This window comes from Rosa chinensis, chromosome 2 (assembly GCF_002994745.2).
Source record: "Rosa chinensis cultivar Old Blush chromosome 2, RchiOBHm-V2, whole genome shotgun sequence".
Classification (NCBI taxonomy): Eukaryota; Viridiplantae; Streptophyta; class Magnoliopsida; order Rosales; family Rosaceae; genus Rosa; species Rosa chinensis.
The window spans coordinates 58,727,056-58,754,815 of record NC_037089.1 but is presented as its reverse complement, the minus strand read 5'-3'; the positions used below and the strand labels follow the sequence as shown (position 1 = coordinate 58,754,815).

Sequence of the window (27,760 nt, the reverse complement as noted above, 5' to 3'; positions counted from 1 at the left end):
AGTAGTAAAGGTTTTGGACAAAAATCGAATTCAATTGAAGAGGATTGCAATTAGGTGAACTTATTCATACTAAGTTGTACACTTGAGTTGATAGCCTTTCTATGTGTTTCATGCGTTGAACATGTCATGATTGACTAGCTTTCTAGGGCTTGATTACATGTTTGATAGGATTAGTCTATGTGCTTTCACTTAGATTAATTAGCATTGAAAAGTAAAATATGGGAAATCGTTTGCTTTCGAATGTTTCACATGATCAACTCTTTTCACATGACTTGGAAGAACAATGTAGGGTTAATTCGAATTCAATGATAAACTAGGGTTTAATCTTTGTTTCTTATGTTTCATTCTTGTACATGTGTTTTTATATTTTCTTTATTTTAATTTTCAATTCTTTAATTCTTAAACCCCCCCCCTTATTTTTGTTCACTTGTATATATTTATTCTTTATTTTATTTCTGTAAATAATACTTTTCTTTATTTGTTACACAATTACAGGTGTACCCTCAATCCCCGGAATAGAACGATCCCTACTTACTTATACTACTAACGATATTTTCAGGGTTAAATTATGCGCTTGCTACCAGCGCATCAATGCACCACACAAACAAATCAATATACAACTTTTACTCAAACTTTTCTCTTACTCTTTCATAGGTGCTTTGCCTTCTATTCAACTTTCATAACTTGTTTTCATTTTTAGTTTCTTACTTTTATTTCAGTCGTTACACTCAAGCACTTTACTTTCTTGTTCTTTATTTTATATGTACTTTACTTTTCGCACTTAGAAGTAGTTCGTAATATAGAATTATCATCCATTGATCTCTTTCGGCCAGTCCGGATTGGATTGATGCGATTTGCCATTCACACATATATCATCTCACAACGTTTTGACAACCGAGTCCACTTCACCTTCGTCTTCACCTTGATTTGTGAGTACCTTCACCAAATAGATCTCTTGCTTGTCACCCGAACCTTTGAGTTTACCCAAGAAGTGAACGTGATAGAAGATCCCGGTCAGGATTGACACATAACCGAAGTCCTTGCAATAGAGGCATCAGAACCTAACGGCCAAGAGGGTTCCTTCCTCGGCCTACAATCATTTGAAAGAAGTCAGATCACGCACCATTCAAATCATAAACCTCGCTTGGCCATTCGACAGCGAGTTGGCACGCCCTCGCAATTTCAGAAGGACGATACAACCACAAGTCCCTCGGCCCTCATTCGGCCGAGACGATTTTGAGGCAAACACTAGGCATGTTAATTGTGTGTTTTTGTTTACAATGAGGGTTATTTGTCATTTGTTTGGCGGCTTGTGCCTTCTAGAACTTTTAGTGTGAGACAACTTATGATGTACGTGCCTTCTGGTCATGGATAAGTAATGAAATTATTTATTCTTCGAAAAAAAAAAAGTATCCTTATAAAGAATGTACACTAATACCCTGTACATAACAACTTTTGTCCTAGATAGTCTCCTAGAAATGATATTGTCCTTCAATTTCTCAAAAGATATGGGGAACGTCAAAAGGTTATGAAATCAACCATGTGTGTCAGCCTTCTCTTACTCTATAAATTGTACGTTGTTTTGAGACATTTCATTGAACATCTTACTTAGTCTCTCCTGTACAAATTTTTAAGTATTCATAGCTTGTTGCTTTCGTAGTAGAGAGCATATTATATCTCCATACTCACCTTATCCATGCAACTTGATCTAAGTACGATCTCTTCGTCCATGGAAAGACCAACTTAATTAACCATCCACTTAAGATGTTGATGACAAATTATTCATTATTTTTAGGAAGTAATACGTATGGGGTTTTAACAACTTATTAGACGTCACAAAGAAAAAATACCAATTATTAGTAATGAATCTTTCAATCCCATCAACCCAACCAAAGTCATGGATAATCTAGTCGTAGTGAACCTTTCAGCGAACTCTACTTGCAATTGCAAACAGATCGGTATATAAATATATTTGATCGACCAGCAACTGGAATTCGTCAACTTATCTTGTGCTTTGGCCACTAGTTGATCATACACTATTACATCAATGGGTAATTTTTCCACATGAACAGAAATTTATTTATTTAATTTTGTTAATGTTGAAAAAAGAATATATATATATATATATATATATATGTCCATGCTTTCAGATTCACATTACACGTACAACTTCTGGTTGTGGTCTTGCAATTTAGTACTAATACTTCATATTTGATTTTTATCTGGGATCAGTAACCAAAATCTTTCCTCCAATGATGATATTTGATATCACAAATGCTGTCTCGCTCCTTTTGGGTAGTCTTGGGAAGGTGGATTATGCATAGAACGTGTTCGATGAAAAGCATGAAATAACAAAACATGAATTGGCCGGAGCAGGCGGCCAGTGTTCAAAAAATAAGCTCCGGTACCATGTTAGGCTAGCTATTAATAAACCCTACAACATTCAGTTTTCTGGGGATCCCGGCCAACAACATATATGAATTCATATAATTGTTTTGTCATGTGATTCATGTGGCAATTTTTTTCTCAGGGTATGAATTGGTAGTATGTGTACTTGTTGTACTAAACTATTATGATTAGTTAGTATATTTGTCCATAACAGTCGTCATATGATGTATATGGGTAGGCAATGTACCAAAAGTCTAAAACACTGATCTTTCACCTTCCAGGTTTTCTAGGTCAAGAAATGGAATATGTACAGCATTGCGCATATAAAAGGACATTGATCAAAAACAAATTAATCCGTGTCTAGTTTCCCAAAGTACAACAATGTCAGGGATTTTCAAGCAATTCCTGGCTCCACTGCTTGCTGGTTTTGCTCTTATGCTCTTAGTTCATGCGCAGGATCAAACAGGTATGTTAACTTTGCTGTTATGTCACAAATTCTTCCCAAAAAAAAAAAATTATCATGTTGTATATGATATGTAAGTGCATCTAAATGTCTCTATCTCAGGCTTCATCAGCATAGATTGCGGCCTTGCGGAGAATTCCACCTATTCTGAAAAGATAACAACCATCGACTACATTTCAGATGCAACCTTCATAGACACTGGTGAAAGAAAGTTGGTATTGCCTGAAAACAGAAACGGCTACCAACAACCTTACTGGTCTCTTAGGAGCTTTCCTCAAGGAACCAGGAACTGCTACAAAATAAATGTTAAAAGTGGCACCAGATACTTGATCAGAGCCAGTTTCTTTTATGGGAACTATGATGGAGAAAACAAATTGCCAGAGTTTGAACTACATCTTGGATCTAATTTGTGGGACTTGGTCAGTCTGGAAGATGCATCCAGTTCCACAAGCAAGGAGCTCATACATTTTGTCCCAGCTAAGAGAAGCTATCTACATGTTTGTGTTGTGGATACAGGCTCCGGGGTTCCATTTATATCAAAAATAGAACTGAGGCCTTTGCCATATACAACTTATCAAACAGAAACAGGGTCCTTAGGACTTTATGTGCGGCTTGACACTGGTCAATCACCATCGAATTATACAGAATATAGGTGAGTGCACGTACTAATGATCAAATTATAGCTAAATATGATTATATGATGATTTGTTAATCTCTATGTAGGTTTCCAGTTGATATTCATGATCGATTGTGGCATAACTATGCCCAAAGTGATTGGACACAAATTAGTACCTTATCCACCACATTCAAGTCTGCACCTGATAATGATTACAACCCACCATCTATTGTAATGCGTACAGCTGCCACACCGAAACTTGAAAGTGATAACTTGAGTTTCTACTGGCTGCCTACTGATCCAAGTGCAGAATTTTATTTATACATGCACTTTTCAGAAGTTGTAGAGCTCCAAGCCAACCAGTCTAGACAGCTTGATATTACTTGGAATGGAGAGCACTACTATGGGCCATTTGTTCCTAATTTCTTCGACACCACAACGGTTTTGAGTACTAAAGCTTTGACTGGAGGAAAATATAATTTTTCAATCTCAAACCCAGATGGGAACTCCGTCCTTCAACCCATCCTCAATGGAATCGAGATCTACCAGCTAAAAGAATTCTTACAAATAGAAACGAAACAAGAAGATGGTAAGTCATTCATCACTTGCCAAGCTCCGACTTCGTCCTATCAATTAAGTGTCTGTGTTTCATTTGTTTTGATTACATTTCCTACTTGATTAAACTATTAGTTGATGCAATCACAAACATTAAGTCAACCTATACCATTGAGAAGAATTGGCAAGGAGATCCATGTTCCCCCAAGAACTACTTATGGGAAGGTCTAAAATGTAGCTATCCTACAAATGAGTCCCCAAGAATCATATCATTGTAAGTATACTTGTCTTCGAAAAACATTACTCAATCTATATTTTAGTTGCAGTACTTAAGTCTTGGTGAATTAATCTACGGAACATACCATCTGCAGGGACTTGTCCTCGAGTGAATTAACTGGGGAGACAGCTCTTTCTTTATCCAATCTATCAATGATACAGTCTTTGTAAGCATATATATGTGGCTTGTTGTATATCAAACTAATGAGTTCCACTTTCTTTTTTTTTTTTTTTTTGGCTTGTTGTATATATATACAAGTCTATCAGTTAAACTTATATGAGTCGAGCTGCTTATGACTCAGGGATCTATCAAACAACAACTTAACAGGACCACTTCCAGATTTTTTGTCTCAGCTACCAAACTTAACCATCATGTAAGTCATAATATTGTTTATTATATATGGGGCAACACTGCAAATTCTTAAATACAACTTTGGTGCTACAATTTTGTTAATTGCTTTTGCAGAAACTTGGAGAACAACAAGCTCACAGGCTCAGTTCCAGTCGGACTTATTGAAAGAAGGAGGAATGGTTTACTATCATTAAGGTGTACTTTGTACAAAATGTGACCTTCATTCTGTGTTTCTAGGACCTGCTTCAAATTTAATGTTTAATGACTCACCTGAAAACTATTGCTAAAATTTGAGTGATTGACAAGATGCATGATCAGATATTCCTCTTCAAAATGGATTGTTGAAAACTTTGATATCTGCTGGTAATAGTAAATGGAATTTGTAATATTCAAAATCTAATACTATTCTTTCTGTAACATTTTGATGGCAGTTTGTGTGGAAATCCAAATCTATCTGGAAATTCTTCTTGCAAAAAGAAGAAGAACAATTTCATTATACCCATAGTAGGATCCGTCGTTGGAATTTTTTGCCTCTTATCTGTAGCAGTAATCTGCTGGTGCTTGAAAAGAAAAAGAGAAGATGGTAAGAATTCCAAATTTGTATGAAGCTTCTTTTTGTTCTGCGGCCATAAAAATGATAGTACTTAAAAACTCTCAAGATTCTAGGAGATATATAGTCATACTGTCAATGACTCTTGTAAAAGCTTAAGGCATATATGCACATTAAACTAGTAATGATCATGTTGATTCCAGGAGCTGCCATATATGAAAAACCCCACTTTCCGTCACTGGAACTGGAGCAAAAAAACCGACAGTTTACATACTGTGAGATCCTCAAGTTCACTAACAATTTGGAGAGGACTCTTGGAAAAGGTGGATTTGGAACAGTTTACCATGGATATATTGACAAACTTCAAGTAGCTGTCAAGATGCTTTCTCCATCATCAATTCAAGGGTTCCAAGAATTTCATGCAGAGGCATGTTTATCAGGATAACCAAATGCAGTCTTTTTTAGCTCAATTATGCATATATTAACTACTAAAACTTTTCTGTTTATGGCCTCATAATTTACAGGTTAATCTTCTTTTGAGAGTTCATCACACGAACTTGACAAGCCTTGTTGGATATTGCAATGATGAAAACAATATGGGGCTCGTCTATGAGTACATGGCCAATGGAAACTTACAAGAACATCTTTCAGGTTTCTAGCTGTAATTGAAAATACTAAGGTCTAAAGTTCTGCATTTCTTGTCTGATCAAGATCCTTTTATTTCTAATGATGTAGATAGCAGTACAAATATTTTGGGCTGGGAAGATAGGCTTAGAATAGCAGCAGATGCCGCACAAGGTCAGCAGCTCTTTGTTTACTTTTTTATTGTGTTAAGAAAATTATTTTTCTGATGAATTTTGGAATGCAGGATTGGAGTATCTGCACTATGGTTGTAAGCCACCTATAATTCACAGGGATGTGAAATCAGCAAACATCTTGTTAACTGAGAACTTCCAAGCCAAAGTATCTGATTTTGGCCTATCCAGAAATTTCCCTACAGATGGTGGGACTCATATATCGACAGTTGTTGCTGGAACTCCCGGGTATCTTGACCCTGAGTAAGTAGTTGTGGATTGTTTTTAAATTTCACATCATGGGGTAAATCCTTACTTTTGAAACTTCAAATGGACGTTGAAACTAGCGAAATCAATATGATATATATGAGGAACATGGTTTGGCTTTACTTCAGGTACTACTTAACAAGCAGGTTAAACGAGAAAAGTGATACTTATAGCTTTGGGATTGTGCTGTTGGAGATTATCACAAGTCGACCTGTTATAACAGGAACGCTTGAGAGGATTCACATTAGCCAATGGGTTGGTTTCATGCTTGCGCAGGGTGACATTAACAGTATTGTTGATCCGAGATTAGAGAGAAATTTCAATGTCAACTCCGTCTGGAAAGTTGTGGAGATAGCAATGGCATGCGTGTCTCCAAACGCCACCAAAAGGCCAATGATGAGTCAGGTACTGATGGAACTGAAGGAGTGCATGGCTACGGAAGAACTGTCTCAGAAAAAGCAGATGGAATATGAAACTGAATTAGGAGAACCAGTTGAGATGGTGTCTCTAAATGATTCTATCAGAATGCTACGTCCATCAGTTAGGTAGTAGATCGAGGTGGTAGTAGTAGTACCTATGTCGATAAAATAATGAGGATTGGAATGTCACAATTCGACCCTGCAGGACTTTTAGTCCCTCCTATGAACTCTTTGTATTGTATTATGCATGCATGAACTGCAATCAAGTCCTATATTCCTGTTCACATAAATGCATATTTTTTAGAAAGGAGGCTGACTAGCTAGATGTGCACCCTAGACTAGACTAGTTCGGACTTTGGACCATTTGCGTTTTGAGAATGTGAAAACAAAAACAAAACTCTCACATTGGAAAAATATACCCTTATTTATGGGCTTATAAGGATTTAGGTTAACTCCAACCGTTATCAATTGGTTTTAGTTGTGAAACCCAAATTATCATTGCGAAGGTCAGGTCACAACAGTGGTTTGGATTTAGTGTTTCCCTTTTGATATTTTCTATAGCTAAAAGAAGAGTGACTAAATCAAGTATATGCACAAAAAACTATCCTTATAAAGACGTTCCATTTATCATCTTCCTTGCTGAAATATAATAAACCTCATAACTAGGAGATTTTTTCTCTAGCAACTCTCTCTCTCAAAACCCTAGCAATATCGTCGACGACTTTTGCCGTCTTTTTCCCTTGCCTCAACTACTCCATTCCTCAATGGCTTCCATTGATGTTGTCACCTCCAGTTTTGCTGCCTCTCTGGCACTTGCTGAAGGGGGTAATGGCCCAGATCTTGGAAAGATTTGAGGAGAACCTGTGCGCAGGTCTTCCCAGTCTTTTCTTCTCGAGAAACCCCTCACCCGTAAGCCGGTCGATTCTATTGCTTTCAAATCACACTTCCTCCGGACTTGGATGGTGGAAAAAGATTTCAGGGTACAAGAACGGGCTGATAACCGCTTCTTGTTCTCTTTTGACTCGGTCCGGGATCGGAACAAGGTGCTTAGGGGTGGTGTTTGGTGTTTTGATTGGGCTTCGGTTTGTCTGGAGAAGTATGATGGCGTTCTCCCCAGTGCTGAGGTCCCCATGAAGCACGTCAAGATCTGGGTTAGGGTTTCTGGCATCCATCCTCTCTATGAAGAACCCGATAACTTCATACTCATCTGAAATCTTTTGGGTGGATATCTGAATTATGATGCGAAAGAATTTCAGAAAAGTATCATTCGCATTTTTTTCTCTCATGACATCTCCAAACCAGTTCTTCTTGAGCGTCAGATTTTTCTGGCATTGAGCCTCTACTACAGTTTCAATTTGAACATCTTAAGGGTAGATGTTATTAATGTGGACTGGTTACTTACTCAGGGGCTAAGTGTGAGGAACCCAATGCTGCCATATCTGCTTCTAGGGTTTTGAAGTTTGGTGGCGGCCCCTCTACTACAGGCGGTGCCTTCTCTTTCTTGGCTCAGGCTGGTCTGGACTTACCCAAACCCTCTTCTTCCTTGCTAAAAAAGAAGAGGCTTGTCATTTGACGATTGGAGCGCTCGACTTCTGAGCCTGTTTCAACTTAGGATACCATGCAAACCACGGCAAAGCTTGAGGTCATGGACCAAGAGACCGTGCTGCAGGTTGAGACCACCGTGGCAGCCTAGGAGGTGTCATCTGGTTCCGGAACAAAAGAGGTATCTGCTGCCCCTAGAACTGTCGTGCAAACCGAGCAGAAGAAGACACTGACCTACAAGAAAAGAGGCTGGCAGGAAGCATGCTTTCCTTCTTCAAAGAAGTTCAAAACTATTCTGGGTGGTAAGCTCCTTACTCTTCATACTGATGTTCTTGGTTTGGTTGAAGTTGATGATGATGTTGCTCTTGTGACTTTGAAGAAGAAAGTGGGTAGACCACTTGGAAGCAAGAATAAGAATTCTCGCTCTCAAAAGAAGGTGGGAATGACTCCATTACGCCTCACCTATCCTTCTGCTACTACTACTTAGGTTGTTGGCCCTAAAGATAAGGGCAAGGGGAAACTTTAAGTTTCTTGCTTCTGTGCCTAGCATTTGATTTAGAGTCTGGCGCTATTTAAGTTTAGCTTCTCTAGTTGTACAGCAATTGAGGTCTCTAGGCGATTAGAGTTGCTATGGCATGAATTTAGATAGTTTTGGGTTTTGTTTCATTTGGCTAGGCATGTTAATTATGCGTTTTTGTTTACAATGAGGGTTATTTGTCATTTTTTTGGCGGCTTGTGCCTTCTAGAACTTTTAGTGTGAGACAACTTATGATGTACGTGCCTTCTAGCCATGAATAAGTAATAAAATTATCTATTCTTCAAAAAAAAAAAATGTATCCTTATAAAGAATGTACACTAATACCCTGTACATAACAACTTTTGTCCTAGAAATGATATCGTCCTTCAATTTCTCAAAAGATATGGGGAACGACAAAAGGTTATGAAATCAACCATGTGTGTCAGCCTTCTCTTACTCTATAAATTGTACGTTGTTTTGAGACATTTTATTGAACATCTTACTTTGTCTCTCCTTTACAAATTTTAAAGTATTTCGAGCTTGTTGCTTTCGGTAGTAGAGAGCATATTATATCTCCATACTCACCTTATCCATGCAACTTGACCTAAGGGCCATAGTACATAACGACAGCACGTACGATCTTTTCCTCCATGGAAAGACCAACTTAATTAACCATCCACTTAAGATGTTGATGACAAATTATTCATTATTTTTAGTAAGTAATACGTATGGGCCGGGTTTTAACAACTTAGTCACAAAGAAAAAATAGTTAATCATGTGGTAAATTATTAATAATGAACCTTTCAATCCCATCATCCCAACCAAAGTCATGGATAATCTAGTCGTAGTGAACCTTTCAGCGAACTCTACTTGCAATTGCAAACAGATCGGTATCAAATATAATAATTTGATCGACCAGCAACTGGAATTCGTCAACGTATCTTGTGCTTTGGCCACTAGTTGATCATACACTATTACATCAATCGGTAATTTTTCACATGAACAGAAATTTATTTATTTAATTTTGTTAATGTTGAAAAAAGAATATATATTATATGTGTCCATGCTTTCAGATTCACATTACACGTACAACTTCTGGTTGTGGTCTTGCAATTTAGTACTAATACTTCATATTTGATTTTTATCTGGGATCAGTAACCAAAATCTTTCCTCCAATGATGATATTTGATATCTCAAATGCTGTCTCGCTCCTTTTGGGCAGTCTTGGGAAGGTGGATTATGCATAGAACGTGTTCGATGAAAAGCATGAAACAACAAAAAATGAATTGGCCGGAGCAGGCGGCCGGTGTTCAAAAAATAAGCTCCGGTACCATGTTAGGCTATTAATAAACCCTACAACATTCAGTTTTCTGGGAATCCCGGCCAACAACATATATGAATTCATATAATTGTTTTGTCATGTGATTCATGTGGCAATTTTTTTCTCAGGGTATGAATTGGCAGTTTGTGTACTTGTTGTACTAAACTATTATGATTAGCTAGTATATTTGTCCATATATAACTGTCGTCATATGATGTATATGGGTAGGTAATGTACCAAAAGTCTAAAACACTGATCTTTCACCTTCCAGGTTTACTAGGTCAAGAAATGGAATATGTACAGCATTGCGCATATAAAAGGACATTGATCAAAAACAAATTAATCCGTGTCTTGTTTCCCAAAGTACAACAATGTCAGGGATTTTCAAGCAATTCCTGGTTCCACTGCTTGCTGGTTTTGCTCTTATGCTCTTAGTTCATGCGCAGGATCAAACAGGTATGTTAACTTTGCTGTTATGTCACAAATTCTTCCAAAAAAAAATTATCATGTTGTATATGATATGTAAGTTTATCTAAATGTCTCTATCTCAGGCTTCATCAGCATAGATTGCGGCCTTGCGGAGAATTCCACCTATTCTGAAAAGAAAACAACCATCGACTACATTTCAGATGCAACCTTCATAGACACTGGTGAAAGAAAGTTGGTATTGCCTGAAAACAGAAACGGCTACCAACAGCCTTACTGGTCTCTTAGGAGTTTTCCTCAAGGAACCAGGAACTGCTACAAAATAAATGTTAAAAGTGGCACCAGATACTTGATCAGAGCCAGTTTCTTTTATGGGAACTATGATGGAGAAAACAAATTGCCAGAGTTTGAACTACATCTTGGACCTAATTTGTGGGACTCGGTCAGTCTGGAAGATGCATTCAGTATCACAAACAAGGAGCTCATACATTATGTCCCAGCTAAGAGAAACTATCTACATATTTGTGTTGTGGAAAAGGCTCCGGGGTTCCATTTATATCAACAATAGAACTGAGGCCTTTGCCGTATAGTACTTATCAAACACAAACAGGGTCCTTGGCACTTGATACACGACTTGACACTGGTCAAATAGCACCTAATCTAACTGCATATAGGTGATGAGATATTTACATATATTGATCCACTGTTGATCAATTTACATGTCGGAGATGAATACTAATGGAAGTTATATGATCTTTTAATAGGTATCCATTCGATATGCATGATCGATTCTGGTACAGTCATAGCCGAGAAGATTGGACACAATTAAGTACCGCATCGACCATTGACCTCAATCAAAACGACTTTTACCAGCCAGCATCTGATGTTATGCGTACTGCTGCCACGCCGAAACTTGCAACTGATGACTTGAGTTTCTTCTGGCTGCCTGCTTATAAAAATGCAGAATATTATGTTTACATGCACTTTGCAGAAATTGAAGAACTCTCAGCTAACCAGTCTAGACAGCTTGAAATTACCATGAACGGAGAACTGTTTTATGGACCATTTGCTCCTGGTTACTTGAAGACATTTACTGTTTGGAGCACTAAGGCAATGAGTGGAGGACAATACAACTTTTCAGTCATAAAGGGAGCTGGCAACTCTGACCTTCAACCTATCCTTAATGCCATCGAGATTTATACAGTAAAAGAATTCTCAGAACAAGAAACAAACCAAGATGATGGTTAGTAATTATTCCCTTACACTAGCCTAAATTCATTGCTATCTGTTAAGTGCATATGTACATACGTATTTCATTGATTTGATACATTTTCTGTCTGATTCTGAAAATACTAGTTAACGCAATCACAAATATCAAAGTAGCATATAAAATTGAGAAGAATTGGCAAGGAGATCCATGTTTCCCAAAGAATTACTCATGGAAAGGTCTCAACTGTAGCTATTCTCCAAATGATTCACCGAGAATCATATACTTGTAAGTTTATATGTTTTCCAAAAAATTACTGAAAATTTATATTGCAGTACATACGCCTTTGTAAACTGTAAGTACTGGAACATGCAATCTGCAGGGACTTGTCATCGAGTGGATTAACAGGGGAAATAGATGCTTCTATATCCAATCTCGCAATGATACAGACTTTGTAAGTACAAAAATATGTCTTATTGTCGTCAACGTTAATGAGTTACCAAAATAACTGCCTAGGTAGACAACATAATATTGTGATTATTGTCAGAGTTGCGTTTGGCAGAATTTCATTTAGCTGGTTGATATCTGATCGAGCTGCTTATGATTTCAGGGACTTATCTAACAACAACTTAACAGGACCAATTCCGGACTTCTTGTCTCAAATGTCAAATTTAAATGTCATGTAAGTCTTGTTATTAAATATATATTGGCAAAACTGCAATTTAACCCTTTCATTACGAAGTGTGCTATAGTGCTTAATTTTACCTTTACAGAAACTTGGAGAACAACAAGCTCACAGGCTCAGTTCCAAATGAACTTACTGAAAGAGCAAAAAATGGTTTACTATCATTAAGGTTTGTTTTGTTGAAAACCTGTACCATAGAATTTTCTGTATTCTTTTGGCCTGTTGTTTCAAATTTGTGTTTATTCACTCTAAAAATATGATCTTAAGATTGATGAAGATGCAGGCATCAGTTTTTTTTTTTCTGTTATTTCTATTTTCAAATATCTTATTTCATGAAAAAATAAAATGTTCAGGTTTTTCCACAAAAACTGAAGATGGTTCAGCACTAAAACATCTGCTACTAATATTATAGATGAAATTTCAGTATTTGTGCCTGCAACTGATCATATTGTAACTACCTGTGCTATCAACCATTTTCATGTCAGTTTGTGCGACAATCCAAATCTATCTGGAAATGTTTCTTGCAAAAAAAAGAAGAAGCAGAGTTTCGTTATTCCCATAATAGGGTCAATCATCGGAATTTCAATCCTCTTATCAATTGTAGCAATTATCTTCTGGCGCCTGAAAAGGAAAAGACAGAATGGTGAGACTTCCCAATATATAGATTGTATTTTATTTTTGTATTTCAATAAAAAAATATGAGATGGAATTGTAGATCCTGAATCAGCACTTGTGCAGAACAAAAAAAATAGGAGACATTTGTGCAGTAACACTTACAAGAACTAAAGAAATTATAAGAATAATGAGAAGCAGTAGCAATGCAAGATTTTCTTCATATATATATATGCTCATCATCAACTTTTTACGATTATGATCTTAGGAGCTGTCGTAGGGGCACAACCCCGCAGTGGGTCAGTGGAACTTGAGCCAACACAACGACAGTTCACATACTCAGAGATCCTCAAGATCACTAACAATAGACAAAGGATTCTTGGAAAAGGTGGATTTGGAACTGTTTATCATGGCTACATAGATGACAATACTCAAGTAGCTATCAAGCTGCTTTCGTCATCATCAAGTCAAGGGCTTGAACAATTCCACGCAGAGGCAAGTTTGTCAAGATAAGCAAATGCATTATATTCTTTGTCAATCATGTATATAGTAAACTAAGATGTTTTGTTTGTTAACTCTTAATTATAGGTTAATCTTCTTATGAGGGTTCATCATACAAATTTGACTAGCCTTGTCGGATATTGTGATGATGAAAACAAAAAAGGACTCGTTTATGAGTACATGGCCAGGGGAAACTTACAAGAATATCTTTCAGGTTTGGTAGCTGCAATATCGAAATTAGTCACTAGCAAATTCTCAGTCCTCCAATAAATTTTCAGGGCTTTGAGTTTTATACACTAGAGATATAATTTTTTTAAGTAAATTCTACACTCTGCTCAAACATTATGATTGTGGAGGCTTTAGCTATTCTGTGTTTTTATGGATGTAGATAAGAGTTCAAATGTCTTGACTTGGGACGGTAGACTTCAAGTAGCAACAGACGCTGCACAAGGTAAGCAAATAGTTGGCAATATTCCAACTCATGTCTTAGCTACCATCTGATTTCCTTCTGTCTAAAATGTGAAATCAATTGAATATTTGAAATGCAGGATTGGAGTATCTACACTATGGTTGTAAACCTCCTATGATCCATAGGGATGTGAAAACAACAAACATCTTGCTATCAGAAAATTTCCAAGCCAAACTCTCTGATTTCGGCCTCTCTAGAAATTTCCCTGCAGGCGATGGAACTCATATAGTTACAGGTGTTGCTGGAACCCCTGGCTACCTAGCACCCGAGTAAGTAATATGTCATACTACGGTTCTATTATGATTCATTCTTTCATAATGAAATCTCAAGCTTATCTTATGAATATGTGACCTGCATCAAATCATTTCCCAGAGCATTGATCCGAACTGATCTGAAGCCTCTCTTCATCACATTTATTTCTCAACTAAACTTGAGTTGCATGGTTGGCTTGAAGGTATAAACAACTAAATAGGTTCAATGAGAAGAGTGACGTCTATAGCTTTGGGATTGTACTGCTGGAGATTATCACAGGTAGACCTGCTGTTTCGAGGACACGAGAGAGAATTGCCATCAATGAATGGGTTGGATCAATCATTCCAAAAGGAGACATTGACACCATTGTGGATCAGAGGTTAAAAGGAATATTCAATGTCAGCTCTGCCTGGAAAGTAGTGGAAATAGCAATGGCATGTGTCTCTCCAGAGACCAATAAAAGGCCAACCATGAGTAGAGTTGTTGGAGAACTGAAGCAGTGTCTGGAAACACAACTGTCTCAAAGAAACCAGGACAGCTATGAAACTGAACTAGGGAATTCCTTTCAGATTGTGTCTCATAACGGTTATTCAATCACTATGCTACGTCCCTCAGTTAGATAGCCGTTGTAGTAATTAATCTTATGTAAAATAATGGGAATTGGAATTTGATATTTCAAACCTTCAGATTAGCCCTTGTTAAAATCCTTAGATCTCTGTGTAATATTGATACTGTGTAGATTGCAACTATCTCATAGTCAGAAGGTGCATCCTTTTGTGCATATGCAAGAACTTTGATAAATTTGGTTCCCATTTCTTATCCTTCACCGATGATTATGGTACTGCGTGGTTTTCCTTTTCGATTCTGAACAAGACTTCTGCTGTTTGCTCAATTACTCTCGTCTTTTAAAATATGGTAGGTGAACCACCTTTTTGGGATTTCTAATCTTGGCTAACTTAACCCCTGAAACTTCTCTAAGCTCGTGCTCCATATACTTGTGCTTCAATTTTTTGAAGTGTGTGGGACTGAAAACTCATTTTCAAAACACACGGGCTTTCGAATATGTGAGCTTCAAGTAATGTTATGGACGCCATAACCCCGAAACTTATATAAGCTCGTGCTCCATATACTTGTGCTTCAATTTTCTTTGAAGTGTGTGGGACACTGGGACTGAAAACTCATTTTCCAAAGACTGGGGCTTATGAATATTTGAGCTGCAAGTAATGTTGTGGACGCCGAAACAAAATCCTAAATTGATCCGCCGGTGTTTCAATTACTTATTTATTTATTTTTATTTTTTTTAATAAAGGGCTGGTGCAGCTATCCTTAAGCCGTAATTAATGAAACTGTCGAATATAAGGGTGAGACATTAGGCCTAAACTCCTGATTACAATAAGCATCTAGAGTACGTCCTGAAATCATATCAGAAGTCTCTACAAAATGAATAAATTTAACCATGCACCAACTAGGAGAGAGTGTTCTACTAGCTACTCTATTTACTTTGACATAGCGGTGACATACTGGACAGATAACTCGATTACAATGAAGCATAATTACCAATATCACAGTTTTCCCATTATGTGGCTACCGGAAAGTAAATCCGACGACACTTAGTTTCATCTGGCCACTAGGAGGTTGCGACCATTTAATCAGAATGGATCATTGCCTCACTAGATCAAACAAGGCACTTAGAGTGCATACACAAGCATTAAACCCGACTAACCCTACAAAATACATGCACGGACTTATTACACGCCAAAGGCGAGACAAAAATAAACAACTAAAGTAAATAAAGCTACAGACTATAATAAAAAACATAGCCCAACCAAGGCCCAAATAGAGGGCCTAAGCCCAAGCACCAACCCTAGAGATCAGAAGACCGCTACCCACCAGTAATGCCCGGCCCAACCCCATTACTGCCACCTGATTGACCGCCCTCTGCTCCACCCGACTACATCCGCTGCACTGCCATGATCAATCTTCCACCTTCCCTGTCACGCCGTGGAGAGGCACCAAACCTTCCAAACATTAGATTGTAATATATCACGTAACCCTACCCAAATTGGGTTAGTCCGATCCGGGTCCTAACCCTGCCTCCACGAGCTCATCTCCTTCATTCCGTCTCTGGCCCAGCGATACATCTCCACGCCGCCAACCCTGCAACCATGACGGTCCAGCCGCTACACCAATCCACTTCGATCCCAAACCCGACCAACAAAGGTAGAACCACGACTCCCCAGTCGCCTTGATCTCCCCTCCCATCTGCTCTGATCCTCTTTACCAAAGACACGGCCAATAAACCCAATGGGCCAACAAGTCCCGTCTGACGACAGCGTCACCGGACGGAAAGAAGAGAAATTTTGAGAAACCCTAACAGTCACTCTTCTTTTTCATAAATGAAATACTAATTCATACTCTTTTTTTTTTTAGAAACAACATTAATTTCAACAAAGTATCAAAACAAGACAAACAAACAAAAAGAGAAAACAAAATTTTATTGTCAAATTTTAAAGGGGAAATGATCATTACCCAATTTCAACTTAAAAATTGTCCACTTGCTCTACCAACAGTTTTTTAACCACATTTATCCAAAACACTCTAAGGGATTATTTCCCTAATACCCAATTAATTCTTTTTTTATTCTTTTTATTTATTTTTGCGACTTTTTTGCCCTCTCCTTCTTTCTCACTTAGAGAGGGAAGTCATCATCCACCTTGCTTTGCTCCGGTGACTAGTGGCCGGCCGCGGTCTCAGAGGACCAGTGACAGGAATCCGGCGACGGGTGACAGGAATCCGGCGACGGGTGACCGGATTCCGGCATCTGATTTTATTACCCCTCAATAATACTCAGTAATCATATTATTTGCCCCCAATAATCATATTATTGCCCCCCAATAACAAGTTTATTAGGGATCAATAATTAATGAAAAATAATGTTTATAATTTTGAAAGTTTTAGTATGGTTATCCAAATAAATTATCTTATTATTGCCTCGCAATAATCTTATTATTGCCCCCCAATAATCTGTTTACTGCCCCCCAATAATCTTATTATTATCTTCCAATAATTGTTTTATTGCTCACTAATGATCTTATTATTGCCCAACCAAATCATGATAAACAAAACAATCACTGCTAGCAACATCCCATATTGAAATCGGTTAATTTTTTGGAGAAACAAACCACCGCAACAACCATTGGAGGCCTCCTACGCATTTTACCAGAAAGAGGGGGGAAAAAAACATAAAGGAGAAAACAACTAGAAATTTTTTTTTTCTTTGGAGACACCCTAAACAAAAAAAATTCCGGCTTTTTCCTTTTGCCGCCAGCCCACACGGGCCTCCACCCCAACCCACCTGCACGCGGCATCCCCTAGCAGTCCAACGCCTGCAACAGCACTGCTCCCTACCTGCCTCCAACGCGCGTCCCACAGCCCACGCAGACCTCGCTACAGACCCGCTCCCAGCAGCCCATCCCAGCACTTATCCGGCGATCCCTACAGCACCAGACCCCTGCCTTGCAAGCGCAGTCTTCCTTCTGCAGCCTGCAACACACAGCCAGATCGCACAGTCCGACCTCGTGCTCGGTACCACAGTAACAGAGCAGCACAACCCATGCCCACATCACCAGACACTCAGCCTAGCCGTAGACCAAAGAACACGCCCGGTTCATGAACGACGGGCCTTCCATAAGCCCGGTGTCATATCCGGCCCGGGTTGCTCTGTTGCCGGAAGATAAGGTCTCCGAGGAAGGCGGAGAGGCGAGGCAGGCTGATCTGGAGAAAGAGAAGGAGAACTAGCGCTGGTGGCGGGTATGCAGGCCTCCGACGACGGCCTCGGGAAGCAGAGGAGAGAGAGAGAGAGAGAGAGGCTATTGTCAGCGTGAAAGAGGAGAGAGAGAGTGCGTGGCATGCTTTTAATTTTATAATTAAAATTTGTCTAAAATAGTCATTTTATTTTTAAATGGGTAAGTGGGCACAATAATCTCTTACTGGAGTAAGTGGGTAATTTTGAAGGTGAAATTGGGTAAGTGGTCACGGCCCCAATTTTAAAATGTCTATGATAGTGTAATGCGAAAAATATTCTCCATATTTTTCTAAATTAGGAGGAAAAAAAAAATGAAAATATCAAATTGTTGTTTTCACTTTTCAATGTTTGGAGTAAAGATTAAAAATATTTTCTATTTTTATTTTTCACATTTTTAGAAATAAGTCATTGAATCATCAAATACTAGGCCTGGTCACTCGCCACGTTTGTTCAGAAATTCCAAGGCCCAGGACCGGCCAGTTTTGTATTTTTTTAGGCCGGCTTTGTGTAGTTGAAATTGTAACGCCCCAAACTACACCTCATCAATTTGAGCACGTCACAGTATCGCGTGTCTCTAAGACATAAACCGAATGTTCAGTTTACATCCCAAAAACCCACAAGGCATTTTTATTAAATAGCTTTTCCTTAAAACGCATAGTGGAAATGTAGAAATACTTTTTGAGGTGAAAACTTTTAAAATCATTTAATAACTCATTCGTCTAAAGTGGTTCTAATTCAACACTAGGATGACAAGACTTAGTACATTTTGATACAAGATGAAATAAGGACTATTCAATTTCCAGAATACTGACTTTCAGGAGATAAAGTTCAAGACTCGGCTCGGAACTTGATTTCCCATAGGACTATTCACCAAAGCTGTCTCTGCGCACCTTGCTCTGTCCATCAATCCAGTCACCAGTGCATAGTACATGCATCCACACTGTTGTAGGGGTGAGATTTCGTCCTCGCTGCTCATTGGGAAATCATCTCGACTAGGTTTGAAAACAATAGAGTATTGCTTTGTGGTCACATTATAAAAACATACTTAAAACCATGTCATTTAAAGAACGACAAACTTTAAAATATTTTTGCACTTGAAAATCGATGCATGTTACTGAAATAAATACGTGCACACCAAATATTACCTGATGGCTGGTCCCATAGACCCACTATACAACCTTAACTCAAATTAATTTATAACCAGGTAAGCATAGCAAGAGCGTCCGCTACCTAGCTACACACACGGAATCGGGTTGCCATAACGATCGCGCACAGTCCGACCGGTGAAGCTAACCCTCCGGAGTTAACTGGATCAAACCCAAGAAAGTCAGTGCCACCTTTCTCTCTTAAGTCATCACACCTCTCACGGTTTGATTAGTATGCATTGCATTTTAACATAACCAAACCACATAGACCTAACATGCATCATTTTATAAAAAGCATGATATAATGAAACCACTAATCGAGGAGAGTCGAGAATCCCCTACCTGGATTCCGATGCTTTTTGTCACGCACTCTGAGAGTCACAAACATTTCATTCCTTGAGTAACTAGAGTCCTAGATTCCGATATAAGTAATATTAAAAACTTTCCTTAAGGAAATAAAGACGCAAATTTCATCAATTTAATCGTCCAACCAGTTTTCCTAGTTTGACCAGGATTTGACCAAGGTTGACCAATATTGACTAGTTTCACAAAAGTCCAAATTATCAGATACTCTACTTGAAATTAAGATATCGACCAATTATAGCAAGTGCACCGAAATTTACTCAGGGCACCCAATGACCTTCTTCTCTACTTACCATTACTTTCCTTCCTTGTTCAACACCAATTGACTTGGTTTGATTCAACAGTACAACAGTTCATTATCTACACTTTACAGAATCAGAATAATAACTAAATCTCTCAATTTCACATATTATAACTAGTTGTCCAAGAATGAACCAAGTCCCAATCACCGTTCTCATAACACGACATGCAGTAAGCATGAAATCAATTATAGAAGGCAGTGCTCAGAACTTCGAACTGAACCCAACTAACCTTGATAGCAAATACAATCAAAAGCAGAGTCCGAGTTGGCAAGTCAAAGCGCTTGATGAAGAACACGGCAATCTTGACAGACACTCCCTTTGCTCTCCCTTTCCACTACTTCACCAATTCTAAAATTTAAACACAACCAAACCTCAATTCTTTCTTCTGCATATCTAAATGAACCGGAAATGGCCTATGTAAGCTCGACACCACCACAGACGGTGGTGCCGACGGTGGCAGAAATACACAAAACTAAACCGAATGAAAGGGCTACTTACTCAAGTGTGTAGAGGACGAGAAGTAGGCCAACTTCCGCATGCCAGGAAAGCCAGACCGCCACCGGAGTTGCCGGAAAATGTCTCAAAATGGCCGGAATAACCCAGAAATGAAAATCAACAAAAATCGATCAACGCCAAAAACTAATTACACAGGAAAGTAGAGCACAACGAGAGGATCAATTTCGGTACCTCATGCAACCCCGATGATAGCCGGAAAATGCGTTGGAACAGCCGGAAGACTTGAAGCTTCCGGGCTTCGATTCTCTCTTCTCGCTTCATGCATGGACGATCCATGACTACAAGCACATCGGCGCTGGAAAAAGGATTCAAGCAAGGGTGGTCCGCTGTCGCGGGTCGTCGAGCTAGAGAAATAGGTCAAGCGTTCTAAACCCTTCTCGAAAGTTCTGCGTCGTCAGATACGGTCTGGACCTTATATAGTCTCCTTTGAATGATTTTCAATGGCTCAGATCAAGCGGTGTTAATGTCAACGGTTCATATTGCATCAAGACATTTTCTTTTTATCTAAAATGAATTTCCATAATTCTCAAACTTCAAAAATTCATAATAAATACTTTGGGTGTCCGAAAAATTCCTCAAAAATTCCCACGAACTTGTTATGTTGTTTACTTTATTATCAAACTCTTAAATGAAGGATTTTACCTTGTGAAAAATTCTGAAATATAATCTCGAGCACCTTTATTAATTACCGAAATCGTAAATTAAATCCTCAACGATCTCAACTTGGCTCGACAATTTTTCCGGAGCTCACAGAAATGCCAGGCCTGGTAAAAGCCCGGACTGAGTCACAAAATTCCTAAAAATGCTAAACCTTCCAGAAACGACAACTTTCATATATTCAAACCTGCATCAAACCATTCCATAGCCATTTTCAAGACCATAACTAAGTTAATTTGAAACCAGCTCAGTGTGGTTATAAACTAGCTTGATGATAGACCAGCTCGTATATTAATGATTCGGTTCTCATATATGTTCTATTTCATGTAGTATTTATCATTTTTAAGATTTATATTACCACTTCGATAATTTATGTGGTAACTAGGAAAAAGTTATTATTAAGGTTATTTATACGTTTATCATTAAACTAAAGTAAGTTTTTGTTTGAGTAATTAAATTCTAAAAGTGATAATTATATGTTTATCAAATATTAACATATTGTAAAATTTATCGCCGAGATAGTGAGTCTACCTTTATATAGAGCTGGTTTACTGACCATTTCACCAAATTATGATTTTGTGAAACATTATTGAACAAAGCCCTACTTCTTGTTCTTATTTCCACTACACCATTTTCTCTGAAAGTTCCCTTTGAGTCTCATTAAATTCCCAAAGGCCCCTAAACGTGCAGATAACGCGTGGTGGTAAGCTACATTTCCAACTGAAGAAAAAAAAAATCTGGCAAAGTTTGATGGCAACAGGTACCAATTTGTGTTGGCAACAAATGATAACAGATAGCCATCCCGATAGTTGATTTATTGAAGATCCTGACCATTGCTAATGACCATGGACGCCAAATTCCAATGGAGGTCCCTAACATATAAATATCCTAACAAAACTGTTCCTGTTCCAACTAAATCACCTAATTACAATAAGACATAGAGCTAGTTGAGATCCAAATTATGATTCCCAATGTGATAATGTCTCTCTAGGGTTGAACCCTATATGCACTTTGGTGTCCCTTAATGGCTTAATCAGCATTGTGTGCACAAATGAATTCCAATGGAGGTCCCTAACCCTATATATATAACAAAGCAGCTCCAGTTCCAACTACATTATCCCCTCGTTTAGATTGCGAATTCTAGGCTTTGCGAAATTTTCCTTATGGATTCATTTTTGGTTCTTATTTCGGAAAGTTAATCACATATTTCCTGATTGCTTTTCAAGTGTTATCAAACACTAAAATGAAAAACTCACACTACCAAACAAGGGCAAAGAAGATAAAGAAGAGATCGGACTATGATTTCCAATGTGACGATGTCTCTATAGGATTGAACCCTATATGCATTTTGGTGTCCCGGCCCTTAGTTAATGAGCATTGTGTGCAAAAATTAATGGTAGGCGTATTATGTTAGCAATTGGCTTTCTGCAAATTAGGCCACCCTCATGTACGTTGCATGCCATGCCATTCTGTCCTTCCAGTGTTTCTGAGTCAACTGGTTTTCACAACTACCCAATTAACTCCATCACATGCAACGTTGACATGGCTTTAAGCCATAATGCCACCACCCGCTATCCTCTCAACTACCAGAACTGCAGAAGCCACCGATATTTAATAAACATGAATTTACTGTAATTTGTTTCTGTCTGTAAATATCTAGAGGTGGTTATATTAATCATAACAGACAATGTGCTTGAGAAAAATTAAGTGAAAAGAAGGAGCTGAGGTAGGAGAAAGTGGAACCTGAGGAATTCATTTTTACCATATCATCCTTCATTTTCAATCAATTTTGTTTGTGTGTATTCATCGAGATTGAGGGTATATGTGATATTTCCTACATGTTCATTACCAAGCAAGATGAATTATGTAGTTTTAGTGGTGGTAAAACCAAAGGGAACTCTCATTTAAGGCTAAACAAACTCCACCTATCCATCTTTAAGAAAGCTTGAAAAGGGTCATTTTGAACCCCCTTTATAAGGTCCGATTCTAATCACAAAACCTCAAACCATTTAGAAGATGGGTAGCCAAACCATGAGAGCAGCTTTGTTTATGGTTTTTGTATTTGCCTTTGTAATTATTGGTGGCAATGCACAAGAATCAACCACTCTTGTTCCAGCCATCTTCACATTTGGTGATTCTGCAGTAGATGTGGGAAACAATGACTACCTCCCAACAATTTTCAAGGCCAATTACCCTCCTTATGGAAGAGACTTTAAGAACCATCAAGCTACTGGGAGGTTTTGCAATGGAAAACTAGCCACTGATATCACTGGTACGTAAGTAGAAATTTGGCTCAGAATTAAGTCTTTTGTGACTTTTGCATTATTATTTATTAACAGTAATTATTTTAAGGAAAGTGAGTCTGTTGATTAACAAAATGGGTACTTCGGTTGAACTGCAAAGGGTATCTAGTTATAGAACTGTCAGTGAATGTTTGTTTGGCTACACATACCAGTTTCAAGTACATTACATTATTCAGAATGTTTTTACCTTTTAGTTAAACTCTTTTGCAGTATTCTGAAGGTACATTTCTCTCTGTCTGTCAAAAATAAACACACAGACAAAAGAAATTAAGCAGATTTCTTGCCATTTTTATCTTCTCAAAACCAAAAGAGAATTTCTTAGGAAACTATGATTCTTAAGGCCTCGTTTGGTTCACGAAAAATAAGCACTGGAAAGTGAAAGATGTTCCGGCCTTTCTTGCGTTTGGGATGCAAAATGAAAGGAAATATGTTTCTGAAGCAAAAAAAAAAAAAATAGGGGGGAAATGGTTCGTTTCACACTCCAAATGAATCATTTTCCCCCATTATTTCCTTGCATTTATTTGTCATAACATATTATTTTACTACATTAGTTACAAACCTTTTAACAACTTTCCTTATGTTACCAAATATTGAAATAGAAAGTTTTTTGAAAATTTTATTTCTCTTCCCATACAAAAGAGAAAAAAAAATATATTTTTCTTTGCACGAACCAAACGAGAACTAAAATTTAAAACTAAGTTGCGTTCAAGTCATTGAATAAAGCTAGAGGGATCAAATTTTATGGTCACATTAATTGATCACATGATGTTCCAGCTAAGATATTAATTAACAGTTGCCAATAATAATTGAACTGGTCTGTGGATAAAAAATGTGGTCCTTAAGCATTAAGGATATTTACACTTCAGGATCAGTACGTACTTTAGCATAGAATAATTTCTACGTACTTAACTAGAATATTGGAGTGTTTAAATTGGGTGGTGAAAAGTCCAAACATAACCAAAATTTCTTTTTGCAGCTGATACTCTGGGCTTCACAACTTATCCACCTGCATATCTTAGCCCTCAGGCATCAGGGAAGAACCTTCTCATTGGAGCCAACTTTGCTTCTGCTGCATCCGGTTATGATGAAAAGGCAGCATACTTGAATGTAAATTTTTTTATATTTTAATTTAACTTTGTTACAGTCTAATTACGTTTTATATATGTGAATTAATTCATATGTTTCATACAATTGAACTTGTTTTGGCAGCATGCAATCACCTTGCCCCAACAGTTACAGTACTTCAAGGAATACCAGGGTAAGCTAAACAAGATTGCAGGTAGTAAGAAAGCAGCAACAATTATCAAGGGTGCACTATACTTATTGAGCGCTGGCAGTAGTGACTTTGTTCAGAACTACTATGTCAATCCTTTTCTTAACAAACTCTACACTCCTGACCAGTATGGTGACATCCTCGTTGGTGCTTTCACAAGCTTTATTACGGTACCTTCTCTTGCCACTTCTCTTAATCCTACCTTAATGAAGAATCTGCTTTGAGTTCTAGTATACTGATTTGTGATTAATTGTCCAAATGAAGTGCTTGATTAGACTAGTACAAATCCAATTCCTAAGGTTTCGGTTTTTTGCTTGAAATCTAGGGTGTGTATGGTTTGGGAGCAAGGAAAATAGGTGTGACATCACTCCCTCCATTGGGTTGCCTTCCGGCTGCAAGAACCTTATTTGGATTCCATGAGCCAGGCTGTGTCGCCAGACTCAACACTGATGCTCAAGCATTCAATAAGAAGATAAACAACGCAGCAAACACTCTCCAAAAGAAACTTCCTGGTCTTACAGTGGTCATCTTCGACATCTACAAGCCTCTGTTTGATGTTGTTAAGTCTCCATCAAACTATGGTACTGAACCAACTCTTCACTCCAATAGCCTAGCAAAGCAGATCCTAATTCAAGGAATACTATATATGTCTATAGACTATAAGGGGTCATATTCGGCCAATACAATAATGTAGATCAACTCCATGCAATGGTAAACCAAGTCCATGTAGCCAGCCTTTGAACCAGTCTACCACTACATGAAGCCGATCTACATTTATGTATACTTTAATGCACGCACCTTCTATAAATCTAGAATGATAACAACAATTTTCTCACATAATGATGTAGGCTTTGCGGAAGCAAGGAGAGGTTGCTGTGGCACTGGGATTGTAGAGACGACATCATTGCTGTGCAATCCAAAGTCAATAGGAACTTGTGCTAATGCAACTCAGTATGTGTTCTGGGACAGCGTTCATCCATCTGAAGCTGCTAATCAAGTTCTTGCTGATGCATTGTTAGTCCAAGGTATCGGCCTCATTTCATGAGGATGGTATATGCGTGTTCCTAGAGAACTCTACAAAATGTTGAAAACTGCTATTCCTTTCTTTTAGGTTCTCCTATGTTTACAGAGATAGCGATAAAAATCAAAAGCTTCAGAATAATGTTGCTACTAAATGGTGCTTACGTGTATGAAATTATTATCACTAAAACTGTGACCTATTTCATTTTATAATAGATGTTCAAATTGTCTTTTTTTTTTTTTTTTTTTTTTTTTTGACAAAGTAGATTATATAGATTTCATTAATATAGGGTAAAGCCAAAATGACCGTTACATATTATTCCGCTACCATGTACACATAGTCAAGAAGTTGTGATGCAGTAGACACCACGGTGATACATAGGATAAGACAATTCATTCGACATGTAATGCTCACTTATTCAAAGCGAGCCTATTAACCATGACCAGTATGCATAGTAATATGCAAGTTTAAAAGAAAAACTAACTAAAGGGTGGGTATAAAAACCCACCAATCATTTCGGACCCAAAAAGGCCAGGCCCAAAATCCATATTCCATGCTCCAAGCCGAACCAGCGGCCCATCAAGGTCAAGAGCCCCACTAGACATTTTGGACCCCAACAAAAGTCCAAAACCAAATAGGGTACCCACCCCAGAAAGAGGCTCAACAACCTTAAGGCCCAAAAGGAGCTTCTATGTTGGAGACCACCATGCCGACGGCGCTGCCAGCAATTTTGGCTGATTAGACAGCCACCACACACTACTACAAAAAGTTAATCACACAACGGAACATAAATTATCTGTTGTGTGAATGCCAACTAAGTGTTAACTTTTTTATCAGAACTACATTGCACAACGGAATTAAGTACTGTCTGTCGTCTGAGTCTTAAAAAATTTAGCGGCAGATTTCCCTCCACTTTGGAGTCTTGGTTGGCTCTTGAAACATTGAAATTTGGGCTACTAGGACAACGGGTTTTACTATTTCCGTTGTGTGATTGAAAAACTAAGCACCAAAATTTGAGGAAGCTTGCTTGAATGTCTTCCCCTAGATAAGCCTAGTGTAAGTTGTAGAAATTATACAACAGATTTAAGATTTTCTTTTGTGTGAACTTGAAACTGGGCGGCAACATTTTAAACCAAAATGCTGTAGGCGCCATGTTTCCCTCCATGATTTCACATTTTGATTTTTAATGTTGCACTCAGACGACAGTTGATGAGGTTTCTGTTTTGTGAATAACTTTGAGAATTTATAGCTAGGTTTTATTGCCACTTCGTGTCCAAAAGAGAAAAAACAAAAAATCAAAGCCCTCATCTCAACCCTTAGCTCACTCTCGCCCCTGAACAAAATCTCAGTCCTCTCTTAAACCTAAAAACTCATCTCTCTTACAAACCCATCTCGATCTCAGTCCTCTCCTTCATAGATTGAAAATTCCAAACAAAGCTAGACAAAAGACCCATCTCTCTTTCAAACCCTTTTCTGGCAAATGGCTTAGATTTCAAGCTTAGTACTCCATTCCTTATTCTCATCCTCGACCTCTTCTCCCTCGCCATCACCGTCCTCAACAGCTTGAGCCTCCTCCTGGTTTTGGTTTTTCTCCGCCTTGATTGGTGCCTCTGGCTCAGTGATTTGGTGTTCCGGCACTCCAAAAGCGGCTTCGTTTGGGTCTGTGTCTTGAAATAGAAGACCCTCGTCGTCTACAGGCATTGCTTCCCAGCTTTTCTTCCTCCCTCCTCCTTTCACTCTCATTCTTGGCTTCGCCGCTCACCCTGTTGAATCTAACCGCCAGGTGAGAGTAGTATTTTCTCTTTGAGTGTTTGAATCACTGATGATGACGCCATAGTACTAGTAATTAATTTTTGATCTATCAATCCCTTTGCGGTTCATGTTTGCGGAATTCGGATTCTGGGTTTTACCATTTGGGTTGTAGAGATCGAGTTTGGAATCGATTTGGTTGTTTCAAATTGTTTTAGTATCTTCAAAAGTTGCGTATTTCTAAGAAATGGTTTTTTCTTGTTGTAGACTAAGAGAACGAAGGAGAAGGTATAGTCGGAACATACGGTATGATATAATGCTTTGTTCTGTTCTATGTGATGGCTTGTATATTATTTGAGATTTACCAACCCAGTTAAAGAGTGATGAACAACAGAAACTGGAGCTTTTGGCCTT

At 38.2% G+C, this 27,760-nt stretch overlaps 3 protein-coding genes and 2 long non-coding RNA genes across 5 annotated transcripts; 4 read left to right on the top strand and 1 right to left on the bottom strand.

Moving 5' to 3' along the window:
• Nucleotides 1-2,722: 2,722 nt before the first annotated feature.
• Nucleotides 2,723-6,810, top strand: LOC112184634 (LRR receptor-like serine/threonine-protein kinase IOS1). The gene is made up of 13 exons (XM_040513493.1): nucleotides 2,723-2,854; nucleotides 2,954-3,503; nucleotides 3,575-4,056; nucleotides 4,158-4,296; nucleotides 4,394-4,465; nucleotides 4,601-4,672; nucleotides 4,765-4,845; nucleotides 5,082-5,233; nucleotides 5,404-5,627; nucleotides 5,725-5,851; nucleotides 5,936-5,998; nucleotides 6,069-6,258; nucleotides 6,390-6,810. The coding sequence occupies exons 1-13, from the start codon at nucleotides 2,770-2,772 to the stop codon at nucleotides 6,808-6,810; spliced, it is 2,658 nt and encodes an 885-aa protein (XP_040369427.1). The 5' UTR covers nucleotides 2,723-2,769.
• A 2,795-nt stretch (nucleotides 6,811-9,605) lies between these two features.
• LOC121051150 lies at nucleotides 9,606-10,857 on the top strand. Its single transcript, XR_005805280.1, has 3 exons — nucleotides 9,606-9,725; nucleotides 10,332-10,516; nucleotides 10,612-10,857. It is a non-coding gene; the product is annotated as an uncharacterized LOC121051150 (long non-coding RNA).
• Nucleotides 10,858-11,040: 183 nt separating this feature from the next.
• Nucleotides 11,041-14,942, top strand: LOC112184633 (LRR receptor-like serine/threonine-protein kinase IOS1). The gene is made up of 12 exons (XM_024322884.2): nucleotides 11,041-11,160; nucleotides 11,251-11,729; nucleotides 11,843-11,981; nucleotides 12,076-12,147; nucleotides 12,304-12,375; nucleotides 12,467-12,547; nucleotides 12,864-13,021; nucleotides 13,259-13,485; nucleotides 13,579-13,705; nucleotides 13,880-13,942; nucleotides 14,040-14,229; nucleotides 14,415-14,942. Exons 2-12 carry the CDS (start codon nucleotides 11,264-11,266, stop codon nucleotides 14,833-14,835), a joined length of 2,016 nt encoding a protein of 671 aa, XP_024178652.2. The 5' UTR covers nucleotides 11,041-11,160; nucleotides 11,251-11,263; the 3' UTR covers nucleotides 14,836-14,942.
• A 5,013-nt stretch (nucleotides 14,943-19,955) lies between these two features.
• Nucleotides 19,956-20,709, bottom strand: LOC112190971. The gene is made up of 2 exons (XR_002932731.2): nucleotides 20,326-20,709; nucleotides 19,956-20,175 (listed from the first exon to the last, which is right to left on the bottom strand). It is a non-coding gene; the product is annotated as an uncharacterized LOC112190971 (long non-coding RNA).
• Nucleotides 20,710-22,997: 2,288 nt separating this feature from the next.
• LOC112185601 (GDSL esterase/lipase APG) lies at nucleotides 22,998-25,813 on the top strand. Its single transcript, XM_024323866.2, has 5 exons — nucleotides 22,998-23,272; nucleotides 24,280-24,410; nucleotides 24,513-24,746; nucleotides 24,902-25,157; nucleotides 25,425-25,813. Exons 1-5 carry the CDS (start codon nucleotides 23,017-23,019, stop codon nucleotides 25,619-25,621), a joined length of 1,074 nt encoding a protein of 357 aa, XP_024179634.1. The 5' UTR covers nucleotides 22,998-23,016; the 3' UTR covers nucleotides 25,622-25,813.
• The last annotated feature ends 1,947 nt before the right edge of the window (nucleotides 25,814-27,760 follow it).

What these genes read in the sequence shown, in the direction of transcription:
- LOC112184634 (XM_040513493.1), top strand. Translation starts at nt 2,770, where the DNA reads ATGTCAGGGATTTTCAAGCAATTCCTGGCTCCACTGCTTGCTGGTTTT. An exon ending in TCATGCGCAGGATCAAACAG is followed by an intron (nt 2,855 to 2,953) that starts GTATGTTAACTT and finishes TCTCTATCTCAG; the next exon opens with GCTTCATCAGCATAGATTGC. An exon ending in CTACCAAACTTAACCATCAT is followed by an intron (nt 4,673 to 4,764) that starts GTAAGTCATAAT and finishes TTGCTTTTGCAG; the next exon opens with AAACTTGGAGAACAACAAGC.
- LOC112184633 (XM_024322884.2), top strand. Translation starts at nt 11,264, where the DNA reads ATGCATGATCGATTCTGGTACAGTCATAGCCGAGAAGATTGGACACAA. An exon ending in AATGGTTTACTATCATTAAG is followed by an intron (nt 12,548 to 12,863) that starts GTTTGTTTTGTT and finishes TTTTCATGTCAG; the next exon opens with TTTGTGCGACAATCCAAATC. An exon ending in CTTACAAGAATATCTTTCAG is followed by an intron (nt 13,706 to 13,879) that starts GTTTGGTAGCTG and finishes TTATGGATGTAG; the next exon opens with ATAAGAGTTCAAATGTCTTG.
- LOC112185601 (XM_024323866.2), top strand. Translation starts at nt 23,017, where the DNA reads ATGGGTAGCCAAACCATGAGAGCAGCTTTGTTTATGGTTTTTGTATTT. An exon ending in ACTAGCCACTGATATCACTG is followed by an intron (nt 23,273 to 24,279) that starts GTACGTAAGTAG and finishes TTCTTTTTGCAG; the next exon opens with CTGATACTCTGGGCTTCACA. An exon ending in TAAGTCTCCATCAAACTATG is followed by an intron (nt 25,158 to 25,424) that starts GTACTGAACCAA and finishes ATAATGATGTAG; the next exon opens with GCTTTGCGGAAGCAAGGAGA.